Source organism: Lycium barbarum, chromosome 5 (assembly GCF_019175385.1).
Source record: "Lycium barbarum isolate Lr01 chromosome 5, ASM1917538v2, whole genome shotgun sequence".
Taxonomy (NCBI): domain Eukaryota; kingdom Viridiplantae; phylum Streptophyta; class Magnoliopsida; order Solanales; family Solanaceae; genus Lycium; species Lycium barbarum.
In genome coordinates this window covers 1,309,029-1,328,310 of record NC_083341.1, presented here as the reverse complement: position 1 = coordinate 1,328,310, position 19,282 = coordinate 1,309,029, and the positions used below count along the sequence as shown (strand labels likewise).

At 32.0% G+C, this 19,282-nt stretch overlaps 1 protein-coding gene across 1 annotated transcript; it reads right to left on the bottom strand.

The window, feature by feature from the left end:
• Window positions 1–9,371: 9,371 nt before the first annotated feature.
• On the bottom strand, window positions 9,372–13,103 carry LOC132640047 (UDP-glycosyltransferase 86A1-like). Its single transcript, XM_060356467.1, has 3 exons — window positions 12,896–13,103; window positions 11,172–11,719; window positions 9,372–10,569 (listed from the first exon to the last, which is right to left on the bottom strand). The coding sequence occupies exons 2-3, from the start codon at window positions 11,707–11,709 to the stop codon at window positions 9,659–9,661; spliced, it is 1,449 nt and encodes a 482-aa protein (XP_060212450.1). The 5' UTR covers window positions 11,710–11,719; window positions 12,896–13,103; the 3' UTR covers window positions 9,372–9,658.
• Window positions 13,104–19,282: the final 6,179 nt, after the last annotated feature.

The window sequence follows — 19,282 nt, the reverse complement described above, 5'->3', positions numbered from 1 at the left end:
TTTCATACATTAAAATCTGGATTTGTACGAAGATTGTATAAGAGTTAAATTAAATTCAGATACATTAATATAGTATAAAGTATTTTTATACTATCAGTGTCATACTTACTATCAATGTGTCATACTTTGTTATAGCTAGTAAGTAACTTGTTTGATTTTTAGTTTAGTTATTGAAATAATTATAATTAGTATTTTAGGCCCTTTTCCGTAAATGAAATGAGTCCGTTAAAAATAAGGATATTTTAGGCCCCAAAGGTTAACGTCAGGGGTATTTTGAGGCCTCAGAGGTGGATGGACGGCATTTTTGCACCAAATCTAATAGTTCAAGGGTACTTTAGGCCCTTTTTCCGTTTGAATTATATGTGTTCTCTAATTCAATGCGAATAAGTAATTTGTTATTGTTATATTTACTTTTGGTCTGGTGTTTGCAAGAGTATTTTTTGGTTTGGCTATACATTTATGTGACGTCTAGAGAATTTTTAATTTCGGAGAATTAAAAGACAAATAAATTAAAAGTATTGGAGTGATATAGGCATGATAGGTCATGAATGGGATATAAATTATTTGTATAATTGACCTTACCTAGTTTAGGATTACAGCTTAGTCAATTTAAATTATGGATTGAAAGTTTCTAATGTTCATCTCAATTTCATCCGGTCTAAAATAATAAAAGTGGAAAAGTAAGACTAAATATTATACCAAATCAACTCATATCATTTTCATATGAGCAGAAAATTTCTAACGTTCATTATTTTCATCCGGTCTAAAATAATAAAAGTGGAAAAGTAAGACTAAATATTATACTAAATCAACTCATATAGTATATCATTAATCAATTGAAAGGAAGTCGAACTTCATTATGAAATAGATATCAAAGACTATAATCTCATATAACACTTCCATGATTGATGTTACATTTCTTTTCTGAATTGTTCAAAAATTACATGTAACGATATTTTACGATTCACATTTATTTTATAATTCAACGGTTTGAATATTTTTCATAAAAAATGATAAAGTTATAGTGTCTTAGTTCATGTAAGCATTGTCCTTTTTACACGTACACGTCTACAATTCATGTAGTCTTGATTTGCTATTTTCACATTAGAGCCCGTTTGGATTGACTTATAAGTTCCTGAAAATAGCTTATAAGCTGTTTTCAGTTTTTTTGAGTGTTTGACTGGCCAGCTTAAAGCCATTTTGTGCTTAAAATAAGCTCAAAAAAATAATTGGACCCGTTTGGCTTAGCTTATCTAAAACAGCTTAGAAGCTGCTTTATTTAAGTCCATCCAAATAGGCTCTTAGAGAGACATGGGAAAACCTTTTTTTTTTTTTTTTTTTTAGTTTTTGCAATAAAATTATATTTCATCAGTATGAGAAAAATATGCTACTAGAAATTGGAACTTGTAAAACTTAAAAGTAACCAAGACTACAAAAGTGGATGAAAGGAATGTAGATAGGACCAAGATTAGACAAAATAAGATTAGATTATATCAGACTATGCCTGTCAACCGGTTCCAACCGGAACCGGACCGGTAACCGGTTAGGAAACCGGCCGGTTCCGGTTCCAAAACCGGAACCGCCTAACCGGTTCCGGTTAACCGGTTTGAAGGTCCAAACCGGAACCGGTCCGGTTTGGACTCGTTAAATTTTTTTTATTTTTATTTTTTTGTATTATATATATATATTATAGTATTTATTTGTATATTGTAGGTATATTTACATATGTTATACAATTTTATAATTAAAGTTTAAATATTTACTGACTAACAGCCTAACAGCAAGTCAGCAATACAGAATAATGCTTTTCATACACATATATATGTATAACTTACATATACTTATATATATGTACTATATACTTATATATATGTATAACTTAATATATATATATATATATATATACTATATGTACTTATATATATGTACTATATACTCTATATACTTATATATATGTATAACTTAATATATATACTATATATACTTATATATATGTATAACTTAATATATATACTAAATATATGTATAACTTAATATATATACTATATATATGTACTATATACTATATATAGGATAGCTTAATAGATATATAGGTATAACTTAATATATATACTATATATACATATCTACTATATATACAATATATACTATATATATTTATATAATATATATACTTATATAGTATATATACTTATATATGTGTATAACTTAATATATATACTATATATACTTATATATATGTATAACTTAATATATATACTATATATATGTACTATATACTATATATAGGATAGCTTAATAGATATATAGGTATAACTTAATATATATACTATATATACATATCTACTATATATACAATATATACTATATATATTTATATAATATATATACTTATATACTATATATACTTATATATGTGTATAACTTAATATATATACTATATATACTTACTATATATACTTACTTATATACTTACTTATATACTATATATACTATATATACTTACTTATATACTATATATACTTACTTATATACTATATATGTACTATATACTATATATAAGTAAGTATATATAGTAAGTATATATAGTATACTTACTTACTTATATATGTGTATAACTTAATATATATAGTATATATACTTGTATATATGTACTATATACTATATATACTTACTTATATACTATATACTATATATACTTACTTATATACTATATATACTATTTTTTCTATATATACTTAAAATATACTAAGAATATACTATATATACTATATATACTATTTTTTCTATATATACTTATATACTATATATACTATTTTTTCTATATATACTATATATACTTATATATGTTTAAGTATACTATATAACTTAAGTATATTCTTAGTATATTTTAGGTATATTCCTAACTTAATAAAAGTAAAAATATAAACACAAATAAATAGAAGAAAGCTCAATGAGCCATATATTTTATTCATTCTTGGATAACATTTATTTGCAAGTTGTATTTTTTTTAACTTGCAAATAATACATGAGTTATACAAAAATAGTAGAATAATAAAATCACCAATTTTGAACCATTTCGTTAATTTCCCCCACATCATATTCGGTCATGGAAATATCTTCAAAGTCTTCCATTTGGTCCGGTCCACTAGCTATCAAATCTTCAATTTCTTCGTCTTCGCCTTGCTCCGCTTCTGAGTTTTGGTTGCGTCGCTCCGATCTAATCCAATCTCGAATGCACACTAGTACTTGCAAGCTAAAGCCGGATAATGAATGTCTATGGTCTCCAATTTGCTGTCTTCCTTGGCTAAATGCGCTCTCCGAAGCCACGGTTGATACTTGAACCGTAAGGATATCTCGAGCCATTCTTGAAAGTATCGGATAGCTTGCCTTGTACTTCTTCCACCATGCTAAGACGTCCACCTCATCCAGTTGGCTGATATCCACATTTGGCTGCATCAAATAAAAGTTAAATTCATCAAAGTTTGCAGTAGAAGAAGATATAGGCTGTGAATGTAAAACTTTTAAACCCGACAAGCCCTTTTTGCTACTATGAGAAGTAGTAGGGCGTGGAGCAACTGGTGTAGCACGTTCTTCCAAACTAGAATAATGAGTAAAAACTCTTCTAAACTCATCATCAATAGCGAGATCGGCTTCAGCTAAAGATGGTTGAACTCCCTCTTCAATTTCTAAAAATGTATAAATTTGACTAACCAAATTTTTAGTATAAGACACTTTTAAACAAGGATTTAAAAGAGAACCCAATATAAATAAAGTTGGGATGGGAAAAAAATACTTCTTAAATTTGATTATCATTTCAAAAATAGCCACTTGATAATCGGGTTTATATTTATACTCTTGTAAAACTCTAGCTATTTCCGCTAAGTAGGCTAAAATTCCGGTTACCGTGGGATAGAATTGTCTAGAAAAAGCAAGAGTTGCATTATAAAAATTTTCTAAGAGTTCAATACATTCTTTAACATCTTCCCAATGCCTATAAGTTAACCAATCCTCACTATCAATATTATATTTGTTGTGAACTTGTTGTATGGGAATCCTATACTCATATGCTTGTTGTAGCATAATGTAAGTGTAGTTCCACCTAGTCTCAATTTCTACTTGAATTTTCCTAGGTCTAAGGTTATTTTCCACACAAGCATTCTTAAAATCTCTAATTCTTCCCCTATTAGCATTACAAAAAAGAAACGCAACAGCATTTCTAACTTTTTGAACAGAATCATCAAAATGCATAAGACCATCTTTAACAATTAAATTTAAAATGTGACAACTACATCTTACATGAAAAATATTTCTTAGAGGAGGGTTTATTTCTCTTTTTAAAAGACCAATTGCCTTTGTATTATTAGAAGCATTATCTAAAGCAATACAAAGTGTTTTTCTATAAATGTTAAAAAATCTCATTATAGTAGACATTGAATCGGCTAAAAATTTTCCATCGTGACGACCTTTTCCTTCGTCGTATAAAAAAGCTATAATTCTTTTTTGCATAACCCAGTTGTCATCAACCCAATGACATGTAATAGCAAAGAAATCTAAATGGTTAATACTAAGACCCAAATCAGCGGTAAGACAAACATTACAATTTAAAGAATTAAATACATGACGCAAATAAAATCTATATTTTTTAAACAAATCTATAACATCGGCTCTACAAGTACTTCTAGGAATACCCTCAAATAACGGGTTATAACAACGTTGAATGTAAGTAACAAACCCTAAACCCGAGGGAAAGGAAAATGGTAAACAATCATAAGCTACCATTTTAGCTACTTCTACGCGTTCTTTTTTCTTGTCATACTTAAAATTTCTACCAGTTCGTGGGTCTATCGTCATTTGAATCCCCCCCACATTTGAACCCGTTTGCTCTCCCCAAACATCCATATGTTTGGTTCTCATATGAGCATTTAGTGTACCTGTTCCACCATCCTTACCAGTTCCTTGCTTAAAACTAAATACTTGTCCACATAGGGTACATGTAACTGATTGATTTTCCCTATCCTTAGTCATAAATTTCCAAACTTTAGCTGTTGGCCTACGAGTTCTAGGCGGTTTGTCTTGTGTATGTGATTGTGCAGGACCTGTATCTCCTATAGGATTTTCGGGGGGTTGTGTTTCATCATCATCATCATCATCTAAGTCTTCATTAAAAGTGTCGGTAAAATGTTGTTGCATTGCCTCATGACCTAAAAGTGGATTATTTCCACCAACATCAATACCTAAATTAGGTGTTTCTTCCACAAATGTTTCCTCATTAAGCGCACCCCTAACAGTACGACTACTACTACCGGCACCACGTCTTAATCTCTTTGACATTATTAAATAGAAATAATTTAAATCACAATAAAATAAATTACAACAAATTAAATTGCTAGAATTAAATTGCGTAAATTAAATTTCAAAAAATAAATTGCTAGAATTAAATTGCGTAAATTAAATTTCGAAAAATAAATTGCTAGAATTAAATTGCAAAAATTAAAGATAGAGTTGGAACGAAGGTACCAAATTGCCGGAATAATTTCCAACAAAGCGAAGGCGGCTAGAATTGCAAATCCACCAAAGCTACTTCGGATTGTTGCAAAATCACCAACTCCACCAACAATATTATAATTGCAAAATTAATAATTGAAAGTTCAAACTATAATAAGACTTTGTGGCTAATTATTGCAAAGTAACTATAATTGAGAGATTGAGATTTGAGAGAAAGATGAAGAAGAGTGAATTGAAATGAAAATGAAGAAGGGTTTATATAGGGGTGGGGGAGGGGTTAAAGTGTTAAAAAAAAAAATTTGGGGGCCAAAAATTAAGAAAATGACCGTTTGGCAACGGTCATTTTTGCAAATGGACCGTTGCCAACGGTCCATTACCGAGGCCCAAGTCCAACGGCTCTTTTCTTTTTTTTTTTTTTTTTTTTTTTTATTTTAACCGGTTTAACCGGTTTAACCGGTCCGGTTCCGGTTAAACCGGTTTAACCGGTTCCGGTTAAGAAAAATTTGGAACCGGACCGGTTAACTAATATCCGGTTAATCGGAACCGGTTAACCGGTTATACCGGTTCCGGTTTAACCGGTCCGGTTACCGGTTAAAACCGGTTACACGGAACCGGTTGACAGGCATATATCAGACCAAACTACAAATTCCTATTGTCTCACTTATCTTTTATATGAAGAGGTAGGCTAAGTACAAAGCTTAATATTAAAATAATGGGATAAGGCACTAGTACTCCCTAAACTTTGGTCAAAGTTACTGTGACACGCAAGTTTTTACTAGGATCCTAATACCCACCCACCCCACACCCCTCACCCCAAAAAAAAATTTGCATTTTCTTGAGCCTTGTGTGCTGACTTGGAGGAGGGCTTGAGAACACCTCCTTCAAGCGCGTGAGAACTTAAACAAAAGGGCTCTAACCTATACGAAATGGCCACGTGTCAGTTCCAAATCTGATTTTCAAGAGCCCTTCATCCCCATTTTATCACCCATTTTCAGGAGCTCCAAATTTAATTTTGGTCTCAAAATTCAACAAAAACTCAGCTAAATCCCACCAATTAAGCTCAAATTTCAACTACAACTTCACAACAAAATCATCACCAAACCCCAATAATCAATTTGACCAACAACCAAGAATTTTGACAAACCCATTTTTTTGTTCTTCAAGCTTTTCAAGGTTCAACAATAGTGGATTCAAAATTCTTTCTTCATTTTCAAATCTCATCAACAACTAAGGATCTAGAATGAGTTTAACCATCTCTAATTCTTTTTCAAGTTCATGCAAAAATAATAACTGTTGTCCTTTTCATTTTTCTAAATATAAAATAATATTTCCATTACATTTCGAAATTAAAAAGAAAGGAGGAAAATGAAATAGATTTAAAAAAAATGCAAAATTACACGCGGTTGCTCGTATATTTCATTGCCTTCCAAATGTTTGGTTCTCTATGCCACGTCAGCACTAGGGTGACATTTATTATACTTTAAAATAGTTTAGGGGGGTAATATGACTCAAGTAAAGATAAGATGTGTCGCAGCAACTTTGGCAAAAGTTCAAGGGTACTAGTGCTTTATCCCTTAAAGTAATTTTAAGAAGTTAGTCTGATATAAGATATCAAGTTAAAATTTAAAATTTGGATAGTTAGATGAGTTAGAATTATTGAATGTTGAAAAATTTATATAAATTAATATTTCCTGCAAAACGATAAGAGTATCAAACATCTTTTGAAATATCTTAGAATAGAATTCAGATGTCCCAAAGTTATTGGTAAATTATGCTTTTTTTACTCTACAATATATCACTCAGTATATTTAACCTTTAATTAGTTGAAATAATATATGGTTTTGATCATTTCATGTAGAAAATATGTGATATGTGACGATATATAGAATTATAGTACTGTCAAATATAAATTAACAATACAAATTTGACATATCATACGAGTTATTAAGTGCTGGAATGTTTTAATAATTACGATAAATTTGTGAGTAGTCACAAACAAATGGATAAAAAAATGGAAAAATAAATCAATTGAAGATTTAATATGTTTAGTCAGATATCATAAAGACTAAAATTAAAATTTATCAATAATTGAGGGTCCAAAAATGCTATTAGTCCTATAAAATATGCATCTTATATATTATTATAAAAAGAATAATTGTCGACTACTCCCTTCGTTCCATTTTAAGTGTTTTACTTTCGTTTTTGGTATGTCTCAAAAAGAGTGTCGTTTTCTATATTTAGTGAGTTTTCCAATCTCAAGACAAGTTTAAGACCACAAGATTTAAAAGACTACACATATTTTTTATTTAAAATCGCATGATTCAAAAGTCTCTCTTTATTTCTTAAACTTTGTGTCGAAGGGAGTACTTCCCCTGCCCTAATTTGTGTGATACACTTTCCTTTTTAATCCGTCCAAAAAAAGATGATACATTTTCTTATTTGACAACAAATTAACTTTAAACTTTACCTTTTACGTATAACGAGATGATTTATAACCTCACAAATACCTTTGACTTGTTTTAGACCACAAAATTCAAAAGTCTTCATTTATTTTTTAAACTTCGTGTCCAGTCAAATTATAGACGGAGGGAATATTATTTTAGTGCACAAATATGACATAAAAATGCCCTTTTATTCTCCCTCCAATATTGAAGAGTCATTTCGAGCCACAAATAAATTTGACCCTCCTCTCTTTTATCCTTCCCATATTTCAAACATTTTCTATTACTGTTCATTCTTCAGAAATTGGGTCTTCTGGGTCCCAGTGTTGTTATAGAGAAATCGGATTAATTTCATGCTAATTTCGTCCATAAGGTTATTGTTGTATTATAGTCAAGCCATTCTCGTTTGTTGCGATATATTTTGATTGCCATAGCGAAATATTGTTATATAAGACATATAGTATAACATAACATCAAAGATGGGTTTCACAGAAAACATATTTGTTATTGAAGATGAATGTTATAGAGAGGTCTAAACTCTAGTTATTGTTGAATTGCAGTCAAACCTCTCTATTACAGCGTTGTTTGGTATGATTTTTTTTTGGCTCCACAGCGAAATGTTGTTATATATAACATATAATATAACATAACATCAAAGATCGGTTTCACAGAAAACATGACTGTCATTGTTAAATGTTGTTATAGAAGATGATTGTTATAGAGAGATTCTGATAAATTTCATGCTAATTTTGTCCTTGAGGTTATGTTATATGGTGAATTAGTGATACACTTATGCAACCAGTATACAGTTCTCTATATGATTTATATTTTGTTTGAGTCGATATCGCCAGAAAGTGCAAGTAGCACACACTGAGGATAAAATACGAGAAGGTCACTCGAGATGGTTTGGACATGTTATGGCTCGACCTAGGTATGCACCATAGGTGTAAAACTATGGTAAGTGAAGGTGTAAAAAGGGGACGGATAGACCTAAAATCACATGTCAAAAAGTTGTCTCGAAAAACCAACAAATCCTTGTATCAATGGTGTATGGTAAGTGAAGTTGTTAAAACAGTACATATAGATAAAATTACATGTAAGGAAGTTGTCTCGAAAGACCTGTAAATCCTTGGTATCAATATTGACTTATGGAACCAATATGTAGTTCTCTATATCTATTTTGTTTTATTTGAGCTGATATAGCTTTTTCTTTTTTTGCTTTTTAATCATGTATACTGTTTAAATTATCTTATTTATGTAGAAAAGTTGATATTACAGTTAGGTTATGAAACTGATGAGACAAGAAAGGTTTACAAACATGTTATGATACTTTGACTCGGAGGCGGATGTAGAAGCTAACTTCTTATGGTTCATCCAAATCCAGTAGTTTTTGCTCAGTCTGTGTATGTGCTAAAAATCAAGTAAATAAGTGTAAATAATAGATTTCAAACCCAGTAATGGGATGTGGTAGATCTCGAACTTGAATCCATAATGTTCAAATCCTGGATCCGCATCTGATCTGCTTATTATGGAGTTATATTTACATGTGAAGAAGCGCAGGATCATTAATATATTTATTCTTATTCAATCAATCTGTAGACTAAGCTTCAATCCGAGAATAAGTTGGGATCCATTATATGGATCATATGTAGTATGCATTTCGTTCCAATACAGATATTTTTCTCCTTACCATACTTAAAGTAAGCTATCTAGTTAATCTTCCCTTTCTGCAGAATTTTGGACTTGAGGTCACAGATTAATTGTTTGTAATTTCTTCCTGAAGATCCGTTTTCGGATAATGCATCTTCGAGCTTCTTCCTTGTTTCCTCTAGATTGATCCTTAATTTATCGGCTTCAGTGATGAAACAGTCGATTTTGCGTGCAATTTCTTGTTTACTGAGGATTCTTCCACTGCAAAGATCAAAACCAACCTTCCATTCACTAACCACAAGTCTCCTGTTAGTCAATTGATCAGTGAATATAGGAAAACACAACATTGGAACTTTGCACCAAATACTCTCCAAAACAGAATTCCATCCGCAATGTGTCAAGAATCCTCCGATAGCCGGATGTGAAATTACATCAATTTGGCTACACCATGGCACAACTAATCCCCTGTCTTTTATGTCGTCCTCAAATCTTGATGGCAAAAGAATACTTTCCTCAGTCCATGTGCTATCGGGACAAAGCACCCAAATAAAACTAGCTCTACTAAGTAGAAGTCCATGAGCCATTTCAAGAATATCTTGTCTACTAATATTTGCAAGACTTCCAAATGAAATGTACATAACTGAACCTTTTGGTTTACTGTTTAGCCACTGGATGGGGTCTGATTCGGCCCATAGGTTTGTCGGAATGGTGCTTCTGGTGAAGCCGTTTGGGAAAATTGGTCCGACTGAATAAAATGGTTTTTTCTCTTGTAGAGCTGAAATTGTTGAGGACTCTAGTTCTTGTACTGTGTTGCAGATGATCATGTCCGCTTTCCGTGCATCTTCAAGTGACTTGAACATGTACCGGTGCAGTATACCCCATGGCTCGGGATCCTGAATGTATGAAGGAAGATCTCCCGGTTCAATAGCCTCAACGCCTGGTATATAATGTATCGTGTCCTCACGATTATCTGTCAAAGAATGGAAACTTTTACTCTATTTGTGTAAGTTAACTTGTTATAATAGGTTATCTGCTTTATTTTCTGGGTTATCAGATCATGTTTGTTATAAACACTCTAACTTGATAATGTGAAAATATTACAACTGTTAGGGCACAAAACATAAACTCTAGGAAGAATGTTCGAAGGAGTTGAGAACTCGGTAATAAGAATAAAAAACAACCTCTTTGATAACTTGATTGTAGTTATGGTGCAAAGTGGAGAGATCCCATTTTATCGATTAGATGCTTTTGAGGCCTAATATATACTTGTATTATGCCATTTTGTACAGTCAAACCTCTCTATAACAACATGGTTTGTCCTGATATTTTTTGGCTACTATAGCGTAATGCTGTTATAGAGAACATATAATATAACATAATATGAAAAATCGGTTCCACAGGAAAGATGGTTGTTATAGTGAAATTTTGTTATAAAAGATGACTGTTATAGAGAGGTCTTACTGTAGTTAACAACTTTTTGATGTACATTTTTATGAAATATTTTGATTTATCAGAAAGAAAAGAACATTTAGCTACGGAATCAAGGTGTGGGGGAGGGGCAGGGGATCATACCTTGACAACCAAAGTGACCATTAATTTTTAAGAGGTCCATATGATAGTAGCTTGTAAATGCCAGAGCTGGTTCAGTCCACATTGATATGTTAACAAGGTTATATTTCTTGGCAATCTCTGATGGCCAAACATAGAAACTGTCAGCTATTAGGCAAGAAGCTGGAGGATTATGGTTAGAATTGACAAGATTTCCCACGAGTTCATCCACATGTGCTGAGAAAACATGGAACAACCCTTCTAGGAACTGATCGTGTTTCCCCATCCGATCGAAATTCAGTGGGAAACCATCGGTTATCGTTGTGTATCGAATGTCAAGGCCAGACTTTCGTGCCTCGGAGAAAATGTCGTAATCCGGAGAGTTTTCAGAGATTGATCGAGCTTTCATCAACCTTTGATGAGTTTTTTCTGTGTTGACAAAAGTTATGGTGAGACCCTTTGATGCAAGCTTTATTGCAAGATTGATGAATGGTACAATGTGGCCTTGTAGAGGTACTGGTATCATTATGGCATGAGGTTTTATGTTTTCTTCTGGTTCCATATCTTTGTGCCTGTAGTAATGGTGTGAAAGAGTTAGATCTCAAGCCAAATGACATATAGGCACCAGAAACCAACATCCCCAATAACCCCCATTCAAAAGATTGGCTTCTAAGGGTGTGTTTGGTACGACGGAAGTCATCTTCCAGGAAAAAAAAATCTGCGAGAAACTAGTCTATTTTTGATAGTTGTTAACATAATGCTTTTCCATGGAAAGTATTTTCCATCAAAAGGGAAAAAAAAAAATGACTTCCCTCACTTACGGGGGACGGCCTTTCCCTTAGAATAGTACTCTTAACTTTTAACTTCATATTATCTGTTCGGACTATCATTTAGATAGTAATCTTTAATACTCAAAAGTTTCATCAAAACACTCTTCGATGTGCTAATACTGTTATTAGTCTCTAATGTATATTCTTCTCGCGAAAAATATTCTTCACTCACTAAACAAAAATGGGAAACATTTTTCTGGAAAATATTTTACAGGAAAAAAACTTCCATGGAAATTGACTTCAATTTAACCACACACAGAGTTATGCTCCATGACTTTTGAATGCAAGAAACTATAGAAAACCAAACATGGGCAGAAGGAAGCCAATCAACATTTGACATGTTATGTTTTCCTCATATCTCCTCCAACTGACTACTAGATCTCAGGTTTTTATTGGATTAACCAGTGTGTCTAGAAGCAATTCAAGTCAACTCAGCACAAAAGATGCATCAAAGTTTCAAGAAATTTGTAGTGAAAGGAAAGCCAAGTGGGATGGCAGCAACAACAACGACTTACCCAGTGTAATCTCACAAGTGGGTTCTAGGCAGGGTAGAGTGTACGCAGACCTTACCTCTACCTTGCAAGGTAGAGAGGCTGTTTCCGAAAGAACCTCTTGCTCAAGAGAATGCATGACAAAAAGGTCAGACGAGTTGCAACACAATGGTCAAACCTCCCAAGAAACAAATAGAAACAACAATAACGTCTCAATCTCAAACAAGTTGAGATCAGCTCTGTGAATTCTCATGATCTGTGTCGCTCAATTTAAGCTCATCTCAAACTAATAGTACGCAGAATCAGTATTATTTAAGTTAAAGAAGTTTCATAGCTCACTTCTGAACAAGAAACAAATAAGTAAAAATCCAATAAGTATTAGTTCTGTAACAAGCATATAAGTGTTATAAGAAGTTTTAGAGCTCACCTGTAACCTCTTTTCAGTGGAGTAAAAATAGATTTTGTGCAAAAATTGTAGTTTCTCAAACAGGTTCTTAGATAGCTAGATGAAGGTACAAAGAGAGAATGTAGTGGCCTATATTGCCTATGGGAAAAAGTTGGAAGTCATATCTATGCTTTTTTTAAAAAAAAGAAAGACCTCAGTTCTCTAATTTTTAAATTCTTTTTCTGGCGTGTACAATAAAAAACTTAGAGCCACTCCTGATTCTTTTATAAAGAACTAGTGGGGTTAGCCCGTGCTAAGCAGGGGCCAAGCTATTATCTTATACGTGCTGAGATTATCATATGCATAGAGTCATCAATTAAAGATTTATATATTGGTTCATCAAAAATTAAAGAGAAAATTTTGCTGTGTCGAACAAATTCTAGTCCTTCAATTGGTTTTTGAATTTATTCGTTTGTTATTTCGGAAAAGGGAACCTATTGGATTTGGCTCAAAAATACCTTCCTTCCACCTATTAGTCTAAAAATGCCTCTCCATCTACCTATTTGGACCAAAAATGCCCTCAACGTTATCTTTTGGCTTAAAAATGCCCCTAAAACTGACAGTTGACTAGATGAGGCTTTATAAAAATTTAAAAAAACCACGTGGCAGTGTATGATTGGTCCAGATACTATTTCAATGTGAATTAAATTACTCAACTCATATTTATTAATCCAACTCACCCATATAATTAAACCCGAATTCCTAATTATTAACCACCACCCCGACATCTTTCATCTGCATAGCGCCTTAATCTGTATAGGAAATTCATTTCGACCAAGGCGAGAGTAATTTGTTGTAGGAAGTGAAGAAAATCACTTTGTTTCCCCCTAGCTCCCATATAAGTCTCTTCTTCGTTCTATTTTTGTGACTAATTTCCTATAGCTTTACTAAGTGTTGTTGCTTCTTAGACTTGAGAATAGCAGTAATAATATAATTTGATTGAACTAATGTGATGATCATTTATTATATCTGTAGATGACAAAATATGAGCGACGTATATTAGTCATTACATTCCTCGTGAATATATGAGGAAGAAGAAAGGAGTCGAGTGGCGTTTGTGCAGGGGGTTAATAATTAGAAATTTGGATTGGGTCGCATCAATATATCTGGGTTGAGTAATTTAATTCATATTGAAATAGTATCTGGACCAATCATACACTGCCACGTGGCTTTTTTTTAATTTATTTATAAAGCCTCATCTAGTCAACTGTCAGTTTTAGGGGCATTTTTAAGCCAAAAGATAACGTTGAGGACATTTTTGGTCCAAATAGGTACATGAAGGGGCATTTTTGGACCAATAGGTAGAAGGAGGATATTTTTGAGCCAAATCCAATAGGTTAGGATATCACGCAGTGATCTTTTTAATCTGCTTCTGTTTTATTTTTAATTATGGTTGGCTGATCTTTGAGTCATAATTATATTGCTTTTGGAGTTAATCAAATGTGTTGCTTTTGGAGTTAATCAAATGTGATCATTTCGTTCCTCATAATTCTTTTAGTGTTTATATTAATGACAACAAACGTATTTGATTGCTATGCGTGTTAGATAGCTTCCGGAAACAGTCGTCCTATCTTGATAAGAGTAAGGTCTGCGTACACTCTATTCTTTTCAAACCCCACGTTATGAAATTTCACTGAATTGTTGTTGTTATGCGTGTTAGATAGCTGACTACAATATAATAAATGGTACCCATTTTTATTTTATTTTTAGCTGTTTTATAAGTAAAATTAATAAGAAACAAATCTACTTTCAACTCAAGTATTATAATGAATCACAAATATGGATATTATGAATCACAATTATGCGTTATTGGCTTCTCAAATTTAATTTAGTATTATATCTAATCTCACCAATTTTATATTACTTCAAAATAGTAACTCCAACAAAAAATGCACTGTAAGTCATATACTTCATGTTGTGGGTCCAAAACATCCACATGTAAAGTCAGTGGTTAAAGTGTGATTTTAATGGTACTCTGAGTTATCCGCATGTATCCCTGACATTATGGCCTTTGTTGGGAAATTAAGAGCCCTTAAACTTTGGCTCTAATTACAAAAACGTTTATCGGCAACTAATGGAATAAACTGAATAGCAGGGCCAAAATTGTAGTAAAATATTGTAATTTAAGAGTTCACAGGTATAGGAATCTACTCTAATATAAAAAGATAAAAAGAAATACAGAAATATAGTTTTTAATATTTTATTATTATTCTTTTTTGGTGCATATGGGTGCTTGGGAGTTAACCATGTGGCTTGTTATGTGTAAATCACAATGTGTTAAGCCTATCCGCAACCCAATCTCTCTTGTATTGTTCGATGAGTTGAATTGGCTTTTGAAAGGATGATGATTTTATATTATGTTGAAAGGATGATGAAAATATTGGCTTTTGACTTGGTTCTTTTCCTTCTCTTTTACTTATACTTTTTAATTATTTTGTTAAGAAAGTGTATGTTTGATTATGCATTTAGATTAATTTAAATTTGTGCCGTGTAAGACTCGTAAAGAGAGAAAAGCACCTACATGGAGTTTTTCCGTTTTTATGACTTGAACCTGAAACTTCTAGTTAAAGGTGACTAAATCTCATCGATCTCATCGTCTAAAGATAATTAGTTTTGAATTATATGTGTTCTCTAATTCAATGCGAATAAGTAATTTGTTATTGTTATATTTACTTTTGATATGGTGTTTGCAAGAGTATTTTTTGGCTTGGCTATACATTTATGTGACTTCTAGAGAGTTTTTAATTTCGGATAATTAAAAGGCAAATAAATTAAAAGTATTGGAGTGATATAGGCATGATAGGTCATGAATGGGATATAAATTATTTGTATAATTGACCTTAACTAGTTTAGGATTAAAGCTTAGTCAATTTAAAATATGGATTGAAAGTTTCTAACGTTGATCTCATTTTCATCCGGTCTAAAATAATAAAAGTGGAAAAGTAAGACTAAATATTATACTAAATCAACTCACATAGTATATCATTAATCAATTGAAAGGAAGTCGAACTTCATTATGAAATAGATATCAAAGACTATAATCACAATTCCATGATTGATGTTACATTTCTTTTCTGAATTGTTCAAAAATTACATGTAAGGACATTTTACGATTCACATTTATTTTATAATTCAACGGTTTATATATTTTTCATGAAAAATGATAAAGTTATAGTGTCTTAGTTCATGTAAGCGTTGTCCTTTTTACATGTACATGTCTACAATTCATGTACTCTTGATTTGCTATTTTCACATTTAGAGAGATGGGGAGGGGGGGGGGGGGGGGGGGGGATTCAGTATTTACAGTAAAATTATATTTCATAAGTATGAGAAAAATATGCTGCTAAAAATTGTAACTTGTTAAAGCTTAAAAGTAACCAAGACTACAAAAGTGGATGAAAGGAATATAGGTAGGACCAAGAATAGACAAAATAAGATTAGGTTATATCATACCAAACTACAAATTCCTATTGTCTCACTCATTTTTTATATGAAGAGCTAGACTAAGTACAAAGCCTAATATTAAAGTAATGGGATAAGACACTAGTAATCCTGAACTTTGGTCAAAGTTATTGCGACACACCTTACTTTTACGAGGGTCCTAATACACTCACCCACCCCCCACCCCCAAAAAAAGTTTTTTTTTTGTATTTTTTTCACCTTATGTGCTGACGTGGAGGAGGGCGTGAGAACACCTCCTTCAAGAGCGTGGGAACTTTTTTTTAAAAACAAAAAAAAAAAGGAGGGGGGGGGGGGGCTCTATACGAAATGGCCACGTATCAGTTCCAAATCTGATTTTCAAGAGATCTTCATCCCCATTTTATCACCCATTTTCAAGAGCTCAAAATCTATTTTGGTCTCAAAATTCAACTAAAACTCAGCTAAATCTGCACCAATCAAGCTCAAATTTCAACTACAACTTTACAATAAAATCATCACCAAACCCTAACAATCAATTTGGCCAACAACCAAGAATTTCGACAAACCCATTTTTTTGTTCTTCAAGATTTTCAGGTTCAACAATGGTGGATTCGAAATTCTTTCTTCATTTTCGAATCTCATCAACAACTAAGGATCTATAATGAGTTTAGCACTATCTCAACTTTAAAACTTCAACAACCTTCGAATATGCTCAACACCTCTAATTCTTTTTCAAATTCATACAAAAACAATAACAACAACAATTGTCCTTTATATCTTAAAGTAATTTTAAGAAGTTAGTTTGATATAAGATATCAAGTTAAAATTTAAAATTCGGATAGTTAGATGAGTTTGAATTATTGAGTGTTGTAAAATTTATATAAATTAATCTTTCCAGCAAAACGATAGATTATCAAACATCTTTTGAAATATCTTAGAATAGAATTAAGATGTCCCAAAGTTATTGGTAAATTATGCTTTTTTTTCCTTTGTAATATATGACTCAGTGTATTTAAACTTTAATTAGTTGAAATGTGTTGTTTTGATCATTTCATGTAGAAAATATGTGATATATGACTATATATAGAATTATAGTACTGTCAAATATAAATGGATTAATACATTAAAAAAAAACCCCAACGTATAGCCAGATTAATTATGACGCACTCAATCTTTGCGGACGATCTATTACCCCCCCCCCCCCCAGTCTTAATTTTTCAGTATTTTAGTACCATTTTCTGACTGACGTCACTGTCAGTGACTCGGCATAATTTTTTTTTTGGCACGTCAGTCGAAAATGGTACTAAAATACTGAAAAATTAAGACTGGGGGGGGGGGGTAATAGGTCCCCCGCAAAGGTTGAGTGCGTCATAATTAATCTGACTATACGTTTGGGGGGGGGGGGGGGGTTTATGTATTTACCCAATATAAATTAACAATACAAATTTAACATATCATATGAGTTATTAAGTGGTGGAATGTTTTAATAATTACGATAAATTTATGAATAGTCACAAGCAAAGGGATCAAAAATGCAAAAATCAATCAATTGAAGACTTAATGTGTTTAGTCAGATATCATAAAGACTAAAATTAAAATTTATCAATAATTGAGGGTCCAAAAATGCTATTATTCCTATAAAATATGCATCTCATATATTATTATAAAAAGAATAATTGTCGATTACTCCCTTCGTCCCAATTTAAGTGTCTTACTTTCGTTTTTGATATGTCTCAAAAAGAGTGTTTATTTCTATATTTAGTAATTTTTTCAATCTCAGGACAAGTTTAAGACCACAAGATTTAAAAGACTACACATATCTTTTATTTAAAATCGCATGATTCAGAAGCCTCTCTTTATTTATTAAACTTTGTGGCGGAGGGAGTACTCCCCCTGTCCCAATTTGTGTGATACACTTTCCTTTTTAATCTGTTAAAAAAAGAATGAAACATTTTCTTATTTGACAACAATTTAACTGTAAACTTTACTTTTTATGCATAACGAAATGATTTATAACCACACAAATACTTTTGACTTATTTTAGACCACAAGATTCAAAAATCTTCTTTTATTTCTTAAACTAAATGTTCAGTTAAATTATATCACATAAATTGGACAGAGGAAGTACTATTATTTTAGTGCACAACTATGATATAAAAATGCCCTTTTATTCTCCCCCATATTGAAGAGTCATTTGGAGCCACAAATAAATTTGACACACTTCTCTTTTATCCTTCTCACATTTCAACATTTTCTATTACTGTTCATTATTCAGAAGGTGGGTCTTGTGGGACCCACTTTCCCCAATTTCATTCTTCGGAAATTGGGTCTTCTGGGACCCACTTTCCTCAACTTCAGAAGAATGAAATTGGGTCTTCTGGGTCCCACATTCCCCAACTTACATTCTCTGAAAATTGGGTCTATTGGGTCCCACTTTTCCCAAAAATTTGGGTCTTTCTGGGTCCCAGAAGAATGGCCTATGTGATTGGTTGGACAAAATTGATGTTGAAGAGTGTGGAAATTTGAGTGAACTGTTACTATTGAAGGAACAATTGGAAGGAACAAGAGATAAGCTTGCTGAACATTATGAGGCTTTGTTTATGTGATAGATATTATCTTAGTATATAACAAGGTAGTTTTTTTTTTTTTTTTTTTTTTTGTTATTGTGAAATGTTGTTATGTAGAACATATAACATGACATGAAAGATCGGTTTAATAGAAAATATGTCTGTTATACTGAAATATTGTTATAGAGAAGTTGGATCAATTTCATGCTAATTTTGTCGTAAGGTTATTGTTGTATTATAGTCAAGCCTTTCTAATACAGTGTCGTTTGTTGCAATATATTTTGGTTGTCATAGCGAAATGTTGTTATGTAAGACATGTAGTATAACATAACATCAAAAATCGGTTTCACAGAAAACAGGTTTGTTATTGAAGATGACTGTT

Coding starts and splice junctions, on each gene's coding strand:
- LOC132640047 (XM_060356467.1), bottom strand. CDS start 11,709: ATGGAACCAGAAGAAAACATAAAACCTCATGCCATAATGATACCAGTA. Junction 10,570..11,171: donor TGGTCACTTTGGTTGTCAAG/GTATGATCCCCT, acceptor ATTCTTTGACAG/ATAATCGTGAGGACACGATA.